The sequence below is a fragment of the Spea bombifrons genome, chromosome 12, assembly GCF_027358695.1.
Source record: "Spea bombifrons isolate aSpeBom1 chromosome 12, aSpeBom1.2.pri, whole genome shotgun sequence".
Lineage (NCBI taxonomy): Eukaryota > Metazoa > Chordata > Amphibia > Anura > Pelobatidae > Spea > Spea bombifrons.
In genome coordinates, this window is record NC_071098.1 from 21,888,294 (window position 1) to 21,909,793 (window position 21,500).

The 21,500-nt window shown below is 37.2% G+C and overlaps 1 protein-coding gene across 2 annotated transcripts; it reads left to right on the top strand.

The window, feature by feature from the left end:
- Positions 1-3,585: 3,585 nt before the first annotated feature.
- Positions 3,586-20,781, top strand: RASIP1 (Ras interacting protein 1). Of its 2 annotated transcripts, none has more exons than XM_053452370.1 (11): positions 3,586-3,844; positions 5,461-6,050; positions 6,604-6,983; positions 7,574-8,212; positions 10,113-10,150; positions 11,071-11,222; positions 12,862-12,977; positions 13,190-13,430; positions 15,691-15,863; positions 17,674-17,821; positions 20,088-20,781. In XM_053452370.1, exons 1-11 carry the CDS (start codon positions 3,711-3,713, stop codon positions 20,279-20,281), a joined length of 2,805 nt encoding a protein of 934 aa, XP_053308345.1. In that variant the 5' UTR covers positions 3,586-3,710; the 3' UTR covers positions 20,282-20,781. The 2 variants fall into 2 exon arrangements, with proteins under 2 accessions (XP_053308345.1, XP_053308344.1); XM_053452369.1 differs by having other exon boundaries at positions 3,589-3,844; positions 20,085-20,781.
- The last annotated feature ends 719 nt before the right edge of the window (positions 20,782-21,500 follow it).

Here is a 21,500-nt window from a genome sequence, read left to right on the forward strand (position 1 = left end):
AACCACAGACAGAATATGCAGTTAATATCTGTATTGCAGATGATGGTAAAACAACAGCGCACATGGCAGGTAGCCCTCTGGATGGGGCGCACATGACAGGTAGCCCTCTGGATGGGGCACACACAACAGGTAAGCACACTTGCAGGGCACACGGCAAATATCCCACTTTCAGGGCACTCAGCTTTGGAGTCCACTTGTGGGGCGCTGGTCGCAACTCAGGAACAGATCAGGAACCAAAACAGGAACAGATCAGGAACCAAAACTGGCGGTCCTATAACTTTAATGTCAAGACCCAGACTGAAGGGCTGGGCAGGTTTATAAAGGTAGTGGAATCCAGGTAATAAGGTGCAGTTGGACATGATAAGTCTGAGTGCTTCAGAGTGGCAAGGGCAGCCACTAGTGGTTGGTTATGGAAAATGAGCAGCACAAAGTGAAGATAATTCCAGACTGCCAACGGTGGATGTTACATCAGGAGGTGTCTAGGTCTGGGTTGGGGAATCATCGGTGGGCAGGGGGTGGTCTTACCTGAGTCTCCAGAGTGTTGTTGCACCAAGCCTTGGGCATGGTGACGACTTGGCACTCAGCTTCTCTTGTGATTCCACTGTGCGGCACAAAGGTGTCCAGTAGAATATCAGTTGGAAGCCAAGACGTAAGCTCTCAATGCCCATTTCCACATCCCCAGTCAAGGTGCACTTGGGCCAGAGATAGCTGGTAGATCTTGCCACTGGCCACTCGAACATTCTCAGCTCGCACAGACCATCAAGTGGGTGAAAGGCACCAACTTTTTCCTGTAAGGTGAACTTCTGGCAAAATGGTGGCGTCCTTTCTCCCGATTGGAGGATCAGGGTCATCAGTGGAAGTGCTGCCGATTTGGCAGAAGTTCACACCAGGTTATGTCCGCAGAGATGCCAACGGAGATAACAGAGAGTTGATGAAAGAGAGAAGGTGAAGAACAAGAAGATGAAGAAGTGGACGTGGTTAGCAGCGAACCTAGGGAAACGTTTAGAGAGCATGAGAAAGCGTGAACGAGAATGAGAGTGTGAGAGTGAATGTGGGCACTGGGCAACAGATTTCATTCCTGAATTAAAAATGCCCCCGATTTTCTTCCGAGCCAAGTGGGCAGGGAACGTAATTAATTGGCCAGAAACAACTGGGCCAAAATGGAACTGAAAAAGTTGCATATTTCTACTGTGGAACACTTAAAGCGCAGGTTTTGTAACCTTCAGTTAAAATATAAAGTGATTGACTAGAAGAAAACTCAAATCAATATTTTGACTTATTGCATTCATCAATTCTTCTAGGTACCCTTTCACAAAATTAGGGATTTGGTAGGCATATAGTTAGGTGTATTATTAGACAATTATACCAAACAGGTGCTACTGATTATCAGTGTAATATGTAGGTTGAAACACAATCATTAACTATAACAGAAGGAGGAATAAAACTGATCTACATTTGTTTACTGGTTTCATTATTTTGCCACATTTGTTACAAAATGCAATCAATTTATTCCTGATTTTCCTGGTGTTTCGCCTATTGTAATAGATGTCAGTTATATTCATACTTGCTGACCCCAGGAAGAGAGGGAGGGCTCCAAATTTCCTAAAACAAAGGAAACTGAATTGCAGCTAAGCAGCCTTTCCAGGGCAAGGACAGCTGAAGAGAAACTCATATTAGGAGTATCTCTGAAGTCAGAGGAATCTCACTGCAAAAAAAAAGAATATACCGATACCAATGGAAACAAATTGAATAATATCATCCACTATGAGTTTAGGGTAGACTTCTTTACATTAGATTGAATTTCTGATTTCCCTAGCGCTCGTTCTAGCTCATTATCCGTCATCTTTATAGTTGGCAGGATGCATTTGTTTCACAAGCTCTTCTGGATAATTACTTCGATAACTGCCCTCATGTAGGTGACCTAAGTTTGGGGCTTACTTTCTGGATCCTGGCAAAAGATGATGAACAACTGCTGACGTGACAATCCTAGCTGGGAACCAAAATCACTGCACAAGTGGTGTCCAGAGGTTTTTGTTGTACTACTAAGGGTGACTATACCATTTTATCTTGTTTTTTTTGTTTGTTTTTTTCACTTCATTGCATTTATGACTACAACATTGCAATTAACTTCAGTGATTAAAATGCTTTTCGTCTTGACAATGTTTGTGGCTTGATAAAAATGTTCAGATGTACTAAAGGATTTAGTGTAGAACTGTTTGCAGCAAGACTGTGACGGAACTTTAAGGTTAACGCTTTTTTATTTATTAGAAAGTAGCAAAAAATAAACATTAACATATAAAAAGGGTTGTATGCACGAAATAGGAGTCCAATTGGAGTGGTACAGTACAGGAATTCATTCAATTCACATAAGTTGTTCTTAATGGAAAGTAAAACCAAAAAGTAGTAAAGAACTTAGTTCTAAATGTTGCGTGTAAAATGGACCTTAGTTCATATTTGATGATTATGCCTCTTCAATCATATGCAAAACACAAGTGCGCATCAATATTTGAAAACAGGAATTGAATTACTTAAAATGGCCGGCGTCACTGTCTGTATTTCTTTGTGTTTTTAAGCAATGCCATTGTCCATGATTTACACAGAGTGCTGTCTTTTGGCGGAATATGTCTAATTGAGTCTACAAACTGTTTTTAAGCAATTCAACTAAATGTTAATTACACTCATAATTTGATTTCATTCTGCTTATGTAGTAACATAACAAAACAAGCTTGCATCCAACGATCTTCATTTATAGAAAATGCTTTTAGTAAAAATAAGTTTTTTTTCCCTCCAAAAATTAATGTATCATTATACTTTTTGGTTCAAATGTTTGTGACATTGTCTTTCATAAGGATTTCCTTGAATGGTCTGCTATTTCCTGCATCCTTTCTACTTTAAATGATGAGAACTTTTTCTTTTGTGTAATTATTTTCTTTATAATTATACACTTCTCTTCATTGTAGCTGTGCAGTTATTTTGAGACTGCTTTCTGGCTTATTTTTCTATAATATGCCACATGTTTATGTCCCTAAATTATAACAAGAGTGCTCTATTAAATAGATGGAAAGTTTGCGGTCAAATTATATGAGACCAATTCTCTATTACAATCTTACAATAGATCAATATTATTCACAAATTATCAGTGTATCATACTGTAACATTTTTTATTTGTACTACAGTAATTAACAACCCATCCAGTTCTTTTGCTCCATTTGCTTTCAGTTAAAATGTTTTGTTCAATCAGGAATGTATCAGTAACCCAAATGTGAATCCAATAATTATTTAGGTGTTATTTTCTGTGTGATACCAATAAATAATCCAATAATAAAAAATGAAATCATCCATAAAACATATTTAATTAACACCCCCTTTTTTTGGAAACTCCTTTCCTTTGGAACCTTTTTTCTTTTTGTTAAATGAAATTCTATAAGTAACCAATCAGAAGCATTACCATAAGTAATATGAGGAGAGTGGTAAGGGCAAAAGTCTGTTAATATAAATATCTTAACATATATTGAACTTTCTTTTTAAAGATGTGTGTATACATATATATAACCACATAAACTAGTGGCTGTTTCTTTATGGTCAGTCAATCTTCCATCTATATTAGAGGTGATCTTTGACAAAACAAACTATTATGCATTAACAAAATTCTGGTTTCAACAATTGGAAGCTTTAACATTTTTTCATCCCAGGTCTGAAAAGGTTAGACCATGTTTCACGAAGAGAAAAAGGAAGGAAGCCCCAGATTTGGAAAGCTTCATTTTCCTGTTGGACTGTGGATTAATTCTCCAAAGAAGCATTTTGCCAAATTAGGCCGGCGCTGGCCTAGTGTGGGTTCAATCAAGTAAGATTACAAATGATTCCCTATTCATATGTTGGACATGTGTCACATTATGTGGCCTTCACAGCTACTGCACGATCTGGATATAAATGGTCCTGTTTACCTAAAATACTAAAAAAGCAAATAATTATTTAAAAGGAAGACACATATTTAAATTGCAATGCTCTACCAACTTCTTATTTTGTGGCTATTTGTTACATTTAATTTATATTGATATTGTATTAATTTAATTGATGCCTTACCTAAAAGCTTTTTACACTTGTCATTTAATAAGTGTGTTGGAAAACAAAAACCTATGTTTTTCATATTAATGTAAAAGGAAAATGGTCAAAAATATGTTTCTAAATATATCTAATTAACAATTATCTAACAATTTTAGATTAATCAATTATTTTTCTTTTCCATTAGTCAGTTGCCTAAAGAACAGGAATCATTCTTAGGCCATAAAACTCTTCAGGCTTTGGTGTTAGAGGATTGGACATCTGCTGGACTATAACACTTATGAGCAATTAATCAAATTGTTTTGCTACGATCTTAAAAGGTCTCGTTATTTATGGAACAGGAGAATCCAAAGACAAGAAAAATGTGACAGTATGCAGGATAGATGTAGTTTAGAGAAAAGGCTATAATAGAAACATATTGTCTGACTTTAAACCAGAACAATAGTTACTAATTGCTTCAGTGTTTGAAATATTATATAACCTTCTGGAGCGTTAGATTGAATATAATATGTCTGCAGATCCAAAATGCCTACAGTAAAATCAAGTTGAATATTTTAATGGCTTTGCTGAGACAGTGCTTAGAAGGTGGGGTTTCCCTTCCGCCATCCTGTAGCACAATCATATGACAAACGTTGGAATGAAAGAGTGTAATGGGAGGAAATTAGAGGGTGGGTATCAAGAAGTTTAAGCTGTATCATTTCCGTAAGTCCTTGAAGTTTAGACTGGAAGGTTTGCTGGCAGAAACCAGCAGAATTAGCCATCGTCATCCTTCATCATATTCTAGGTGATATATGAATAGTCAGCTGTTGGCTATGATTGATTTGGCTTTTGTTTCAAATACGTTTGCACCATAGCCTTAAAAACAAGAGGTTAACTGCACAAAACTGAAAGTTCTCAAAAATAGCTGTCTGAAAAGTGTCAGCTTAATTGGTTTGGTGTTTTGGGTAGGACTGAGATTCATGTGCTGTTTGTGGTTAGTTTGTCCAAGTTGATAGCAGGGTGTCCTTGAAATTAAAGTTCAACTGAATTCTCTTTTGTCAGCTGTTCTACTTAAAGCAAATTACCAAATGTAGCAAAGTGGACATTCCAAAGTTACAAACGTGTAAGCATTTTATAGAATGTTCTTGAGCAAATGGAAGATAACACTGATGACTGCTACCTATTAATTTATTGTTGCTGGTATCTCAGTTAACTTGTTTGTGCGTACATATTTTTAAGCTATGGTATCTTTTATGCATGAGATGTTAATTAATTAATTAATTTGAGCTATGTATACATGTTTAAATCCAATTTGTTATACATGCAACTCCAGATATAAAAGAATATGCAGACAACATAAAAGTTAAAAACTAGTTCTTGTCTTTGTTTGCGTACCTAATATGCGATTCTTATTGACAGGTCAACCTCCTCAGACACAGCCAGCCGCAGCAATGAGACTGTGGAATTGCGCCAGCCAACTAAGAACAAAAACAACCGTCATAAACGCCTGTCAAACATTTTTCACCGCAGTACGAACAGTATTGTTGGTAGTATTAGTGCAGGTAGTGGAACAGGACGCTGGGGCAGCGAGAAGAAGTTGTCAGAGATCATTGACACTGTGCCTGAGGACCTGGTGGAGCTCTCTAGCCAAAAAAATTTGCCAGGTATTCTCAAGATATTTGGTGATGACATATCTTCTGGAACGAACTACAAAAGTGTTTTGGCCACTCCACGTTCTACTGCAAGGGAGTTAGTTAGGGAGGCCCTGGAAAGATATGCTGTAGTTGATTCAGACACAGAAACCTTTGTCCTGTGCGATGTTGTGGGTCGATTTGTGGGACATGAAGGGGAATGGAAGATGGAATACCTACGTATAGTAGGGGACCATGAACGCCCCCTGGTTCTGCAGGAAATGTGGAAGCCTAAAGCTGGTTTCTCTCGTCGCTTTGAAATTAGACGGAAGCAGGAAGTGGAGAAGATGACAACAGCCGAAGATAAAGAGACTGCAGGTGGGAATGTTCTAGATGGCCCTTTGTTGAAATACAAAAGTACACTCTGAGTTATTATGCATATTTAAAATTATGGAATTGTGATCCAGTTTAGCCATGGATCCAGTTTTCCACCTGTGAAATGTATTATGTAATGACTTTTGTTGAGGTGGCATATACATGAATTTTTGTTATTTGCTAATTGTATTTTTGTTGGACAAATCCACTTCAGTACATGAACCTTGATATAACCAAATATTGACTGTCCATCGTGGACCACTGTCAGCTTAAAAAATGTAACATTTCTGAAATAGCTCAAATATTGTGTAGGTAAGAAAAAAAAATGTACTCAAATACATTTGCTCCACTAACCTAAAACTACCCCCACAAAACACAAAAAAGGGAAAAAAACCAACAGAAAGAATCTGCAAAAGAGGTACTGATCTGATGAACAATAACATATAGGGCAAAACATGATGTATGGAGTGTTTCTAAATGTTTTTATTTGTATTATGTACATATTTCACAAGTGTGTTTTTGTCTTTTGAAATCTCTATGCATTATGTTACCACAGGTATCAATGCTCAAGCTCGCAGGTTACAGAAGAGTCGGTCTCGAGCGGCCTCAGGTGGAAATGCCCCAATGAGGGACCGAGAAGATAGCATCTCGCTTCGCCGCAGTATAAGTGATATCAATCTGAACTCCAAGAAGCGCAGAGAAAGGAAAAGCATTAAAAGCATGGTAGCTAACGATACAGATGCTACACAGGATGTAGATCCAAGTCAAAAGGATGGCAGTGTGGAGATACAAAGCTTGTCCGAAAACACTCATAATGCTGACAGCGTAGACTATGCTGCAGACAACTTAGATTTCGAACGTCTGTCTCAATGCTTGATTCAGCCACCTGTACAGCACCCATACTTTCTTCTTCTTCAAGGATACAACAAAGAGCAGGTATGATAAATATTACTTAATGCTTACATTTGTTAATCAGAAGGTTTTGCTGCATGTGGATGGGAATCAATTCAGTCATTTTTTAAAGTTATTATTATTAGTTAACTTTGTTTAAATCTTCTTTGCCCATCCTGCAATAGGTTTGGATTTCCTTTATTTAGTTGTGGTCTAGATCATTTAATTGTGACCATTTCAAAAAATTGTGATTGAAATACCTATGGAAATGTGAACACTTAATTTGTCTTCATGAATTTGGCTGCTTGGTTTAAAAGGAATATATTAATTTGTAAAGTCAAATGGGAAAGTGCAGAAGATGAAAGTGAGCAAGAAAAGGAAAAGTAATGGAGTAACGGTGGAGATTTAAAAACAAAATTATCAGTAAATATAACGGCGAGGTTGGAGATGGAAAGGATATAGGATGGGTCAGAGAAATGGTATTCAACTGGTAATCAATATGTGGTAATAATACCTTTTATTGCAGGTGTGATCATGTTTTTTTCGCAGTTATAAAATGTAGTTTTATTTACTTATATGTCACTGTAAACAGTTGTTATAACATAATGAGATTTTGTTGTTTTTTTTTTTGGCAGGACTTTGTTATATATGTAATGACCCGGAAGAAGCATCTATTTGGGAGATCAGAAAAATCTTCCAGGGACAAAGGACCTTATGTTGACACTTTCCTTTCGGCTCCAGATATCCTTCCTCGTCACTGTTGTGTATGGCATTTGGATTCCTCTGGACAGAAGAATATAGTCCGTGTAAGGCCTTACCGCGGGGCTCTTGTTATACATAATGGAGTAGTACTACAAAGAGAAGCTGAACTTCAGACTGGAGATTTGTTGGGACTTGGGGAACATTTTTTGTTCATGTATAAAGATCCTAGAGTGACCCAAGGCAAACCTGCCTGGCTTCCACAGTCCTGGTCATCACCTGGACTGAGTGGGGCCTTTTCATGCCAAATGTGTGGGCGCACGCTACAAGAGAGACAAGAGGCCGTGCAAGCATACATAGAGAGTCGGGATTTGATGTTGCAGTACCGCTCACAGGAAGAGGATGCTTTGTTGAAAGAAATTATTGAAAAAACTGGTAACCCTGGCAATGAGTTTAAACTGTCTCCTGCCTACCTCTTCAGCCTCTGTATTGAGCACTCAACTCGAGCCCTGGACCCTGGGCATTTCCCCAAGTTAGTCATGAAGATTGCCACGCTCATCAAGGAAGTAGTCTGGGTAATACCTATCTTCTATAACAATTCCCTGAAATTGATGTGTTGCATTTCTCAAAAAACAAACAATAGGCTTATAAATTAATATAAGTATTAAACGCAAAATGGAAAGTAGCTTATGAATGAATTAAATATGCATTACATGGACTGCATAAGCATCATCATGTGCATATCGTACCTACAAAATAATATGTAAATATTTACAGCAGTTTATTTGATAGGAGTCAGCAATTAAGGGTATATAAATCAAAGGTATAGGTTAAAACTGATGATGCTCCAATATAAAATGTCTAACTCTTTTTGTGTCTGCACCAGTAATATTAGAATACAGCACTGTAGGTAGTAAAGTAAAAAGTCAGACAGCAACTGGTCAAAGTTAGGAGTGTAAAAATAGGCAGCAGATGAGTATTGTAGAGGGTGGCATATGTGATCATTGGTCCAAATAGTGAGGTCAGGGCAGTATATAGAATGTTTAATTAAACAGCATTACATCAAGTTGGCAGCTATCTGGAGAGCAGTTAAAAAACAGACATGAATCATTATACCGCATAAAAGGAACTAATAACCAACTACCAATGGCACCAGTACTGTAGTACAAAATGTATTCAAAATATAACCATCCTCTTAGGCCATCATACCCACAAATCATGAACACGTACTTTAGCCATCCCAGATGCAGATCGTTAATTGTCAATTTACCCATCCCAGATGCAGATTGATTAGTGTCAGCTATATGTATGAGAAAAAACATGCTTAAAACAGCACATCCATTAAATGTGACACATCTGTGTATAGTTTTCCCTTCTTGCACTGGAACACCCCATTATGTTTGTCACCCAGCTTTAAGGTCTCTCAGAAATATTTTCCATAGCACAGGGAGGCTATGAGGACTAGTTTATAACATTATAAATAGTTATGTAAAAATTAAATTAATATTCACTTTCAAAAAGAGTGAGCTCTAATAGAACCTCAGCACGGCTATGTGCATATGTGTGTGTACCTATGTGCTTCTTGCCTTGTTATACTTGTCTATAGTAAGGATTGTACCAAGGCTATTATTTTCACCTGTGGATAATGTACAGGGTTATATATACATACACTATATGGAAAGAAAAATATTGGTATAACTGACTATTACACCAACAGGGACTTTGATGACATTGCATTCTAAATATATAGACATTATTATGTATAAGGTCTATTATATTATTGTTTTTTGCACTGGAGCACATCCATGCTGGATTAGAGAATAGGTCTTTCCCAAACTGTTCCCACAGTTGGAACCAAAGTTGGAACCAGCATTGTCCAAAATGGTATTCTGAAGCATTGAGATTTTCCTTCACCGGGAAGGAAGGGGCCCAAAACCTGATTTCAATTAACAGGTGTGTCCCAATATTTCTGTCCATATAGTGGTGCACAAAGAAAGGTCCATAAAGACATGGTCGGATGCGTTTGTTGTGGAAGAACTTGACTGGCCCGCACAAAGCCCTGACTGCAACCCTATTGAACACCTTTGGAATGGAGATTGTGAGCCAGACCTTCTTGTCCATCAGTGCCGGACCTCACAGATGCTCTACTGGATGAATGGGCAAAAATTCACAGAAGAGTGAAAACTAATAGGGACCAACTTCATATTAATGTCTATGCATTTAGAATACAATGTCATAAAAGTCTCTGTTGGTGTAATAGTCAGGTGTCTCAATACTTTTGTCCATATAGAGTGTGTGTGTATATATATATATATATATATATATATATTTATATAAAATGTATTTTATAAATGTATTTATAATTTATTTATTAATTCAGACAAGGTGGTTAAAAAATGTCCATGATTTAATGTTTAGTCATTTGTAAATGTAGTTTCATTCTTAAATATTTGTTAATGTGTTTTGTCTGTACAGGAGAAGATTAAAGAGATTGGAGACAAGCAACCAGAAAAGTAAGTTGTGATCATTTCCTGCCTTTCTTTACATTTCCTTGCTCAATTGTTCAGATCTATTGTAAATAGTGACTATTAGATATCAAAAGTTGTTGGATACGTTAAATGTTAAGAAATACCCTTTTCAAGTATATTTACAAGTAAAACTGGCAGAATTGTAGGCAGGGGTAGTAGAGACAGGTCAAACTTTAGTGCCTAGTCATACAGTTGTGTTAGCCAACTACATGTATGTGTCTGAACACTGATGTCCAACTAGCATACATGTAATTGGATGCTGCTGCTTCTACTGGTTTCAGGAGAGGAAGGGTTAAAGGGAAGTCTAATAGAGAGTAAGAAAAAAATATTTCTGGTTGAATTATACATTATACTGGGCCAGCCAAGCAGCAAAAGGTCTCTGTGTTGGACTTTCAGTGAATAGACATCTATTTTCTCTCTTCCCTGGTCTCTCTCCCCTACTCACTCTGTAATGCTATATCACATCTACTGGACTAGCCCACTACCCTCTATATTGCCCAAGTCAAGACCCCAGAGTTCTACACGGCAAATATATCATCTAACATTTTCAGCCATGCTAAATATCCATTCCACACAATACATAATCGCACGTAAGGTCAGGGCAACTATATGCAAACTTAGCAGCAAAAAGGTTGTGCATATGTGTCATCTCCTCAGGAGCAACAACACACATTAAGACCCCAAACTATGTTCTCCTCACCCACTGTGAATTTTTAGGCTGAGTATGCCAGAGCCCAGTCATACAATTGCACGCTGTTGTTACCTTTAAGAGCTGCCCAACATGTCGGAGAGGTACTACTGTAACTTGAGAGATGTTTTAGTTTTTTGTAGTTTGCGTACTGGTAATTAACTGGGGGGGGGGGCATTTGAAGAAGATTGTAATTTACTTGGTTGAATTTTTATAGTCAGCAGGACAAAGCTTTTATGAGTACTCTGGGCATTGAAGAGGTTGCTACTGACCTTCGGCCTCTAATGTTATGGATGGCAAACTCAATGGAACTTCTCAATTTTGTCCAAAGAAAAATCCTAGACATGGAAAAGGAATGGGAATCAGAAGGTAAAGCGCAAATAAGCACTGATCGCTGAACTCGGTTTTGAATAATGGAATTAAGAAAATATAATACAGTCTAGTCTTTAAGATGTTTTTACTATTCTAGACATGGTTTTATCATTCTGTCAATGTATTGTATTGTTTTGCTGAATATACTTGCTTATCAGGGGCTGTGAGTAGAGAATGGCTTGTGGGTGGGCTATTTACATAACTGGGTAACCAGGGCTGATTTTTCTACCAAGTTTGCTCCTTATTTGTTCTTTATCTACAGAGAAATGCCTGCCTAGTGTGACACAAAGTATCCCTTACTAGAGATGCCTTCTCTTTTTCACAAACATAAGTCCTTTGTCAGAAGCAGACTTTTTTATGGTATAGCTATGGAGTTGTTAAGGTGCCAAATGCTGTGTGCTTAGCTAGTGTTAGACGAAGCAGTTTGGTGGAAAACTTACTTTTCCATGGGTGTCCTTGCTTCTTTGGAAAGAAGCTCCAGTTTCTTCAGTCTTTACAACAGTGTCACCTCTTCCAGCTATGACACAGACTAGACTAGAGGGGAAAGTGACATCATCCAATGACATCAGACACCTCCTGTGTGAAGCTGTGTGTTGCTAAAAATAAGACCACAATTTGCAGCCTTTTCAGCAATATGTAACCTTACCAGTGCCAGAGGGTCATGGGGGGGGGGGGTGTATTTGTATTAAAGCTCCGGATAAGTAAAATGAATGTTTAAAAATGACTTAAAGGATTAAGTATGGGTTGCTTAAATACTTAATACTTTATTAAAACAACTGAGCTGTGGTGAGATTTCCCCTTTAAGTTGGTAAAAGTTGTTGGCAGGTCTTTCTTAGAATTATTTAAAAAAGGAGAGGACATGGGTCAGGAAATGTGTTAGCTGCAATAGTTTTATCGCTCCACTCCAGCCGCCAGGTGAATATGCCTGCTGCGCACTACGTCAAAGTGCCAGGGCCGCCTCATCATCGCCAGTCTAGGACAGGTTATGACATGAAATCTACCTGTATATACAACCACATTCATTAGATTTAGGGTTATTGTTGTTTTTTGCTTCATTTGTAATTTATGGGAAATATTTGAGGGGAGTCATGTTTTTTTTTGGGGGGGGGAGGGGTTACCACTATAGGTAACTATAGCTGGGTTTCTTTATTTGTGAAGGTTTCTCTAGTTAAATCTAAACTGTGTATAAAATTATCATATCACTATAACTATAGCAAAGCTGTGAAAACTGCCCAAGCCTTCCACAGCAAAATAAATTGTGCCCCAGCATAACGAAGAAGAATATACAGTATCAACGGGTAAAAAGGGTGACAAATACAACAGAACATGTGGCCTGGTATCACACAAGATGATATATATAAACTTTCAAACTAGTGCTAGGCGTTGGTACTACCAACGACAATAAAATCATTATGTATTGAGGATTAGAATGCAATATTAACATATAAGAGAAATAAAGATAATGCAAGCAAAATATATTGCACTTATCAGTATCTGACAGGTTGCAAGTATAAATGTAGTACTGTATGTTACAAGAAATTTGATTAATCAGTTGCATGGCACTCACAAGTTAAACATTTCTTGGTAGAATTTGTGTAGAGTTGTGTCATTTGTATATTTGTGCGGCTCTCTACAGGCACTTCCCAAGACGCTTTGCTCACAACTGATCTAGAAGCATGTGAGGAGTCGATGGCCCTCCTTGATGAAGTCATTATGTATACATTTCAACAGTGTGTGTATTACCTAACAAAGGTACCTGTGCGTTTTCCTTTTCACTTTGCTGTGACCTATCATTAATCTTTTTGACTGTGAACAACCCTAAAACAAATTTGTCTTCAGTATTTTGTAGACTCGCCTGCCAGGACGAATGCATCACTGCTTGTTATGTAAAACAGTTTTTTCATTGACTTACAACTTTATTATACTGAAAGTGTATTTTGTTCTATATTGTTTTCTATTGGTAGACATTGTATGCAGCTCTTCCTGCTCTCCTAGAAAGCAATCCTTTCACAGACCCCTCAAATCTCTCAGATGTTGGCGAGTTGAGCCGCATGCCTGAAGGTACCCGTGGAACACTCGCCATCTATCAAGCCACATTGGATTTAACACGGGAGTGTGAATTGCACGCCGATCTTGTGTCTCAGACATTTGGTTACCTCTTTTTTTTCTCTAATGCCTCCCTCTTCAATACTTTAATGGAAAAGGGTAAGTTTGTAACAAGAAATCCAAGACCAAAATACTGTATAATATGTGTGGTTTTTTTCACCCAAGTTATGTGACCACAGAATCCACACTTTTGTGTATGCTTAGTGTTCCATTTGGGAACTGTACATGTGCCATAGCTCAGACACAAGTACTAGTAAATGAGGGACAGTTGGCAGTTACATTTGGGTGAACATAAGTGTCCTTTGTATCTGTAAAGTTGATGGAAGGTAGCAGTTGAATATATCGCATTTTGACAATTCTAGTTGTCAGTGACTAAACAGAGGTTGGTAGCGTCTTGCATCTGCTAAACTCTTTAATTGAAGTTACTGAACTTAGAATATCGTTTTAATCACACTATAAAACGAGAATCTGAAAAATCCCACAAGTTTCCTATTATAAATAATCAACATCAATGTCTAGAATAATTTATAATTGGAAAGGAAGCACACCTTAAACGGAACTTGATATTTTAGAAGGTTTAGCATGTGTAGCCTTTAGCTAAATGCTGCAGGACTTACTGTATAACAATGATATTGCATTTCTTGTAAACTGGTGTAAAGCATCTTTTAAAAATGATTTATTAAAAATGTTATCTTTTTTTAATTTGACCATATTGCAAAAAAAAAGAAACATGATAGACTTTCTCCCTCTACTATTTCCATGCAATCAGCAGGTGTATCTTTTGTTTTATTTGAAATCTCTTGTGAAATTCCATCCTTGTGACATGTGATGTCATTTGTTAAGCGTGCTTCATATTGTTTATATATATTGTGACAAACCCTGTAGCATGAGGGCCATACAATGTCACAGTTAAGGGTCTTAAGCATAGTCCTCTAGGGCAATCAGGCTCAGGAACACCAACTTGTAGCATAAAACTTATTTATTTTGTATCGCTCAAACGAAACACCCCAAAACAAAATCATAAAAAGAAACAACGTAGCTCCCAATTGGAGCCCTCAGTAACTGCACTATGCTGGTCCACTAACTTGACCTCCCAACCACACTCTGGAAAACCTCTCCCAGACAGCGCACAAAAGGTCCAGTATTGCCTCACTTGGCTCAGGGATGGTCTTCTTCAGGGCCTTTCCTTGCCCTGGGAGTGCAGGGAAACTCAACAGTCTCTCTGATTATCAGGCTCCAGGGGGTTTTAATGCCCAGCACCTGTGCCTGATGCAGACCCCATAGTAATCCCGGACCGGATCCTGCAGACTTCTAGCCTTCTAGCTGGCATGGGTTTTCCACAGAATGGGGGAATGGAGCATTGGCCCACCCTGCTCTCCAATTGCTCCACCCCAGGGACCCATATGTATGATCTGCATAGCACCTGTACCCAAATGCCAAGCTATTCATCTCCCTGGGTTTTACAGCCTCACAATACATATATTTAATAATATCCAGATAAGTAAAGATATTATTTAGAGCCTACTCTATAAGAGGTTTTGTCCACCAAAAGTCAAACAATGAAACTTATTCTATATATGGAGAATGGAAAAAATGAAGCTCTAGCACAGATCAATGTATGAAGTCCCAATTCAGCAGCTGTTTACAAACTCTATATCAGTTTCAAGATTTTCAGTTCTTTTCAAACATTTGGGATTGTATGTCCTTCGCCAGTTGAAATCAATAATGGTGGAAGTAGAATGCCCAATGACCTATATTTGGCCTGGAAATATTACAGTGAGGCACTTCTGTCCAGCATTTTACTACCAAGGATCTTTCCCTGATTCATTTATCTTTACTATTGGAGGAGGGGCTGCTCACTTGCCTCATCTCAGGGCCACTAGTTCCTCTCATTGTCCTGCCAGGTTATCTGCAGGAAATGGTATGTTTCCTCCTGGCCTTGGTCTCAGGACTGCAGGGAACACTTTTTCCCTCCATAGCAGGAAGCTGAAGGTCGCCTACTCTGAAAAGAGAGAATGACGTCCTTTTTCATGTTCCATAACACCACAAACATTTAACTCTTTGTGCAATAAAATGTGGAACATTTTGAGCTTCTTTTCATCAACAGAGGTGACTAAAACAAATATTATATTTTGGCGCTTCACACAGCAATAGAGTTTTTATTGTTATCTGGGCTAAGCTTTCAAGAAATTTACCTTTTTATATTTAAAACAGAAACTGTCTATCTTGTTTTTCTCTGTTATAGATTCCAAAGTCTCTGATATTGTTTTGATATACCTGTTTTGCCTCATATATACTTCTGCTAATTCGTTTTTCCACCATATGCGTTAGAAAGCCTTATCAATCTTATATTTTACAGGTAATGGGGAGCCATTTTACCAATGGTCAAAGGCTGTTCAAATCCGTACTAATCTTGACTTGGTCCTTGATTGGTTGCAAGGGATTGGTCTGGGTGATATTGCAGCGGAATTCTTCCGAAAATTGTCTACCACTGTAAACTTGCTCTGCATTCCTAAAACTAGTCTACTAAAGGTAAGAGGAAGTTATTTTTTTTGGTTTTTATTAATGTAAGGTACAATCGGGACCATCAGGCAGCTTAAGTGATATTTGGCTCCTCAACGTCACTCCATAAACACAGATGTCAACATGTGACCATTTAACAAAATGGAGCTGTAAGTTTTCAGTTACACTAATTAGTCATCCTGACACTTTTTGACAGGATCAACTTTTTCCCCTCTAGAACCAAAAAACTGTATGAATCTGAACACTTGAAATCTGAAAAATCGCTTTATGATTGGAGGTTTCACGAGGCAGAATGTTTGAAAGTGTGTGAACAGTGATGATGTAACCACTTGGAAATACGCATATTAGAGCATTTATCGTGTTCACCATATATCCTTCCATTCAGCAAGGGTAGTAGTCATAGCCACATGCTGAAAAGATGTCACTTAACATCCTCTCTACAAGAAAGAGCAGGGAGAGGTTGCAGTGCTGAAGACAGGGGTGAACACGGAAAATGAGAACGCACAAAGGCATGTAAAGCTAGGATTACTCAGTAAACAGGATGTAGGGTAAGGATGGGATAACAATAGGTGGCAAGAAGGATAGTAAAAGTAGCAAGAAGACAGCATGAGAGAAGGACGTATTAAGAATGAGGCAGGGTTTAAAAGGAAATAAAGTTTATATTTTATTTCCATACCATATCATGCTATCCTCTAATGTTCTAGTTTCTGTACAACAAGAAATTAACAACATAAAAATCTTTGTTTAATACAAGGGTACAATTGTCCACATGTGCTTGGTACAAAAAATAGTACATTTATAGTAACCTGATATTTTTGGTGGTATTCCTGAGATGTATATATAAAAGAAGAAAAAAAATCATAGTGTATACTGTGTGAGAAATCAGCTGTAATGGCTGCACTCACAAATTAGCGATCAAGATCTAATTTTACTATTGATTCAACATTTTTTTGTACCAAGCGCACGTGGACAATTGTACTCTTGTATTTATTTGTATTTGAAAGTGTGTTGTGGGGGATTTGCACACTAGTCCCTATAGCAGCTGGTAGATTTCACTGGGTGCTGTTTCATCTTTTTGTTTTTTTAGTGATTTGAGGATTAACACCCTCTTTATAATTTCATGGTCAGGACCAGGAATTTTTGCTAGCCCACTCATCTGTAATGAACAAAGCAAAAGTGCCTAATAAAGTTACACAAAAAAACAGTAATTGACAAAAATACACTCCTATTGTGTACATCTTTGGCATCAAAAATTAAGTGGGCTGTCTTCCCTTGACAATATTAACTGAAATGTGTTGTTAGATAATTGTTATTTCAATCCTACTTTGTCTTCCACCCCACATGAAAATTGTCTAGTTTTGCCCTCTGTTGTCTGGAGAGCAATAATGATTGATATTGTTTCTGTATATAGAGAAAGATTGTGTCTTTTTGTAGAGGCTAGTGGTTTGTTGACGTTGTTTGATGTGGCCAATAATATATAAACTTTAATATGCCCCATTTTTAATATTCAGTAAGACCATTACCCTCTCTGTTTTGTTCGCCAGGCGCTTCTTTCATTCTGTGTTGAGCACTCATCTGTATTGACTAATGATTTCAAGTATTCTCCACTAAATTAATAACTTTTCTGGTAGTTTATAAATCTTCAGAATATATTTCAGCGCTTGTTTATCTCCCACTCATTGGTTAAGCCCCCAGAAAACATATTGCAATGACCAATTGCTCCTTTCAGAAATGGGTATTATTAAAAAGTTGCATTATTGCAAATATAGTATACATATAATGTTATTTGTGAAATATTTCTTTTCACTTTTCAATGCAGCTTTCTTGGGGTAGTCTTTGGAATGAATATCCAGCATTGAGTAGTGCTCAGCTCAATCACTTGTTAAGAAACTATCATCTGGGAGTGGGGCGATCACATCCTGCTGCTTGGGACCCCCCAGAGGAGGAAAAAGATGCAATCGCAAACAGTGAGTTCAATGAGTGCAGTCTGACCTTGTGTTTTGACCTTCTGTGTAGGCATCCTTCTTTTACTCTTATCCCGCAGACCTATTTTATCCTTAAATATTAAGTATGAAGATCATAAGGAATCTGAAATGCTTTGCGTAAAAGGTTTTAATTAATGTTTTTAATTTACCCACAAAGCTGTTACATGAATAAACTACAGAGGTAACACATGCAGGGCCATTTATGCATATTTGAATAAATGTCTGTATTTGTGTTTTTCTTTTGTAAGCTTTTTATCTTGGCTGACTTTTTAACCACTACCAGCTGTGAACCTTTTTTTTGGCTCAAGTCTATATAAACAAAATAACAATATAGAGATTAGAGCCATTCTTCTCAGAAAGGACAGTAAGAACAAAGGAAACAGGTGACAAGCATATTTGTCAAGAAGAAAAAAAAACAGCTAAAAAGAGCAATAGAATATATAGAATATAAATAGTTTTGCTGGTGTTTTATAGCATGCATCAATTTTTTTAGAAATATAAATACTTAGAGAAAAAGAAAAGTCAGGGCTAGATAGTGGAAGCCTTTTTTACGCTTCAGAAAACACTGAAACAAACCCTGATTAAATGTAAGGTTTGCATATTATTATTATTATTTATTGTTTTATATTGTGCCATCAAATTCCATAGCGCTGTACAATGGGTAGACAGGACATAAGTAGTATGTAACATAACCAATTGACTAACAGAGACAACAGGTGAGGAGGGCCCTTCTCAAACGAGCTTACAATATTAACCCCTTAATGACAAAGCCCGTACCTGTACGGGCTCAAAATGCATTGTTTTCAATGGGTTTAGGGACCGCCCATTGTCCTTAAGGGGTTAATTATTTGCTAAAATTCAAAAAAGCAGATAATCTCCAGTGCTTACTTCCGGCAGCATGCCTGCTCTCTGTGCCAGTGCGGCAGAGACTTCTCCAACATTACGAGTACCACATTCAGTTGGAGTCTCACTTCTGACAGTGTGGACCTGACATAGCATTGTGAACAATGATGGCTCCAACACTATATAGGCAACTTACCCTTCCCTCCAGGACAATAAAAAGGCACCCTGCATGGGAGTAAGCAATAGAAGAAAATTATTGTTATTATTATACTTTATTTATAAAGCGCGGACAGATTCTGCAGCGCTGTACAAGGTAAAAATTTTACAGATAACATCAAGTACAAAATTATTGTACTTGACATACAGATACAAGAGACATTTTTTTATGTGAATCACTTTCAGTGACAATTGTGGTGTTCTTACTTTTAATACAATCGTAAACTGGTTTGAGCAGGGTCCTCTTCACTATTTCTTATTTTCTATTTACCCATTGTGTATCACTGTTCAATATGGTTCTGTATCAAATATTATTATTATTCATTATTATGTACTATGTATTCTGAAGAGTAAAATAAAAAATACGGTCTATTTAACAGGGTGACAACCTGGTTACTTTTAGGGACACCCTGGCAAGGATTGGATGAAATGGGTTCAGTTTTGCCCAAGCTGGACAACAATTAAATTGGTGGCACAAAAGGCCATTATTGTACATTTTATTCTTCTATTAACTTACTTTATACTAACTTGATGCATTAGACTGACCTTGACTTATGGCAGTAGCTTATTAACAGGTTCCTGTTGTAGAATGCATTATATCTGGGTGGTTTTGTTAATACGCTCTTAAATCACTCAATTAGCAACTCAATGGTTTACAATGTAGTGTGTAAGCGGTAAGGACAACAAGAAAGACACTTTAAAATGCTAACATTGTGTGAATTCGAACAACTGATCAAACCTTCCACAGGAAATAAGTAAGAGAACTGTTTAAGGTCACATACCATCTGTCCCCTGATGATTCAGGTCTGGTGGTGATAGTAAAAGAGCTTAAAACCCCTCTTCCATCAAGATAAATATGAATCATGTTTAGATGTAATGTTGTAGCGATGCTTGATCCCTGTTTTCAAGTAATTTCTTAAGGGCAATATATAAAGGTTTGCAGCACTCAGTAGAAAAATTCTTCCGACAGACTATTTAGGGATTATTTGCACTGTGTACAGAAAAGTTGCAATTTGAGTATAAAAAGGTATGTGCCTTTTTTACACACAGATGTTCTACACAGTTTGTCAGACATGAATATATGCTAATATACGTTAACATGTCTCTGTACATAAAGATTTTTGTATTCATACACCATTAATTAGAAATATACTGTACTAACTTCCTTAATTATATTTGTCTACAGCAGACATCTTCGAGAGCTTCACTGACCACCCTCCATTGATTTTGCCTTGTGACAACTTCCGCCTTCAACTCTCTGACCCGATTGCAAATGATGCTTTTCACAAAATACTTTGTCAGCTTCGACATTTCGTCTGGGATCTTGAGCAGAAATCCTTGCCCGCTAACCAAAGAGCACCATATAGAATGGACAGCAAATAATAGACCACCGTGAATAAAAAAAAACAAAAACCTTCGGAAAACTCAGAGACTTTGTGAAGATTCAATGTATGGTTTTGATTCTTGTGCTTTGAGTGTGGAAGAAAGGGATGTTGGCAAAATATTGATTGTCTACTCGTAGAATAAGATAAGAAGCAGCAGGTATAAGTATGGATGTGCTTTCTGTTCTTGAAATAAGCCTCACACTGCGCTTGAACAGATCACTAACAAACGTTACCACAAAGAGGCAGCTGGACGCAGTGTCTGAAGTCAACAAGTGCTTGAGTATCTTTAAGTGGATATATAACATTTAGTGAAATAATCTACAGGACATCCTGTTTTGTTTGTATGTCTGGTCTAAACTCTAACTTACAGGATCTTTGCTATTTTAAGCATGACATCTCCTTGCTCAAATATTTTAATGAAACCTCCATTGCAATATATTATGTCATTGTCATATTATTGTGTTATATGACATAATAAATATCTTATTTAAAACCTTACAGCCCTACTTCGGTACCCAAGACACGAGTAAATATCTTTACACTGTATCATTTAGGATTTAACGTGTATTTTTTTTTGAATATATACACATAAAAAATGGAAAGTGACATATATATGCACCCTATATATATATATTCTTGCAGTTTTGCTACCACAGTTTCTAGAAGTGTTTTTTGATTCTCAGTCCAAATTTACAACTCTTCCATATCATCAACCATCCAACAGACTCCTATCTTATTGCCCAACTCAAAAGGTAGCAGATTCACAAGTATCTTTTCTGTTTTCTATGATTTTAATGTTTAACAGTTTAAGGTTTTTTTCCCCCCAACTCTGGTTTATTGCTGCCATTGCAGGATTTTAGGATTCTCTGCTATGGGTTTAGGTAACTTTGTCAGTAGTGTTGATCCACCTTTATGTGAGACAGATAACCTCTTCTTATGTAGTGTTTGCCAACTCAATGTAACTTGCTTAGGACAGAGAATATATATATTTAAAACAAATGACAGATAAAGCATTGTTTCAATATTTGATTTCCTTTTTTTTGGTATTATCTATATTTAAGCATTTTTTTGAAGCAGAGCTAAAATACATAAATACACCACCATGCCGTAGCCTTAGGAGTAGATGCAAAGAGCCAGTACTGCTAATTTTTATTTGTGTAAGTCTTATTTATATTATATTGATGAGCTGCGTATTTAGTGTTCATCATGCTGTTGGT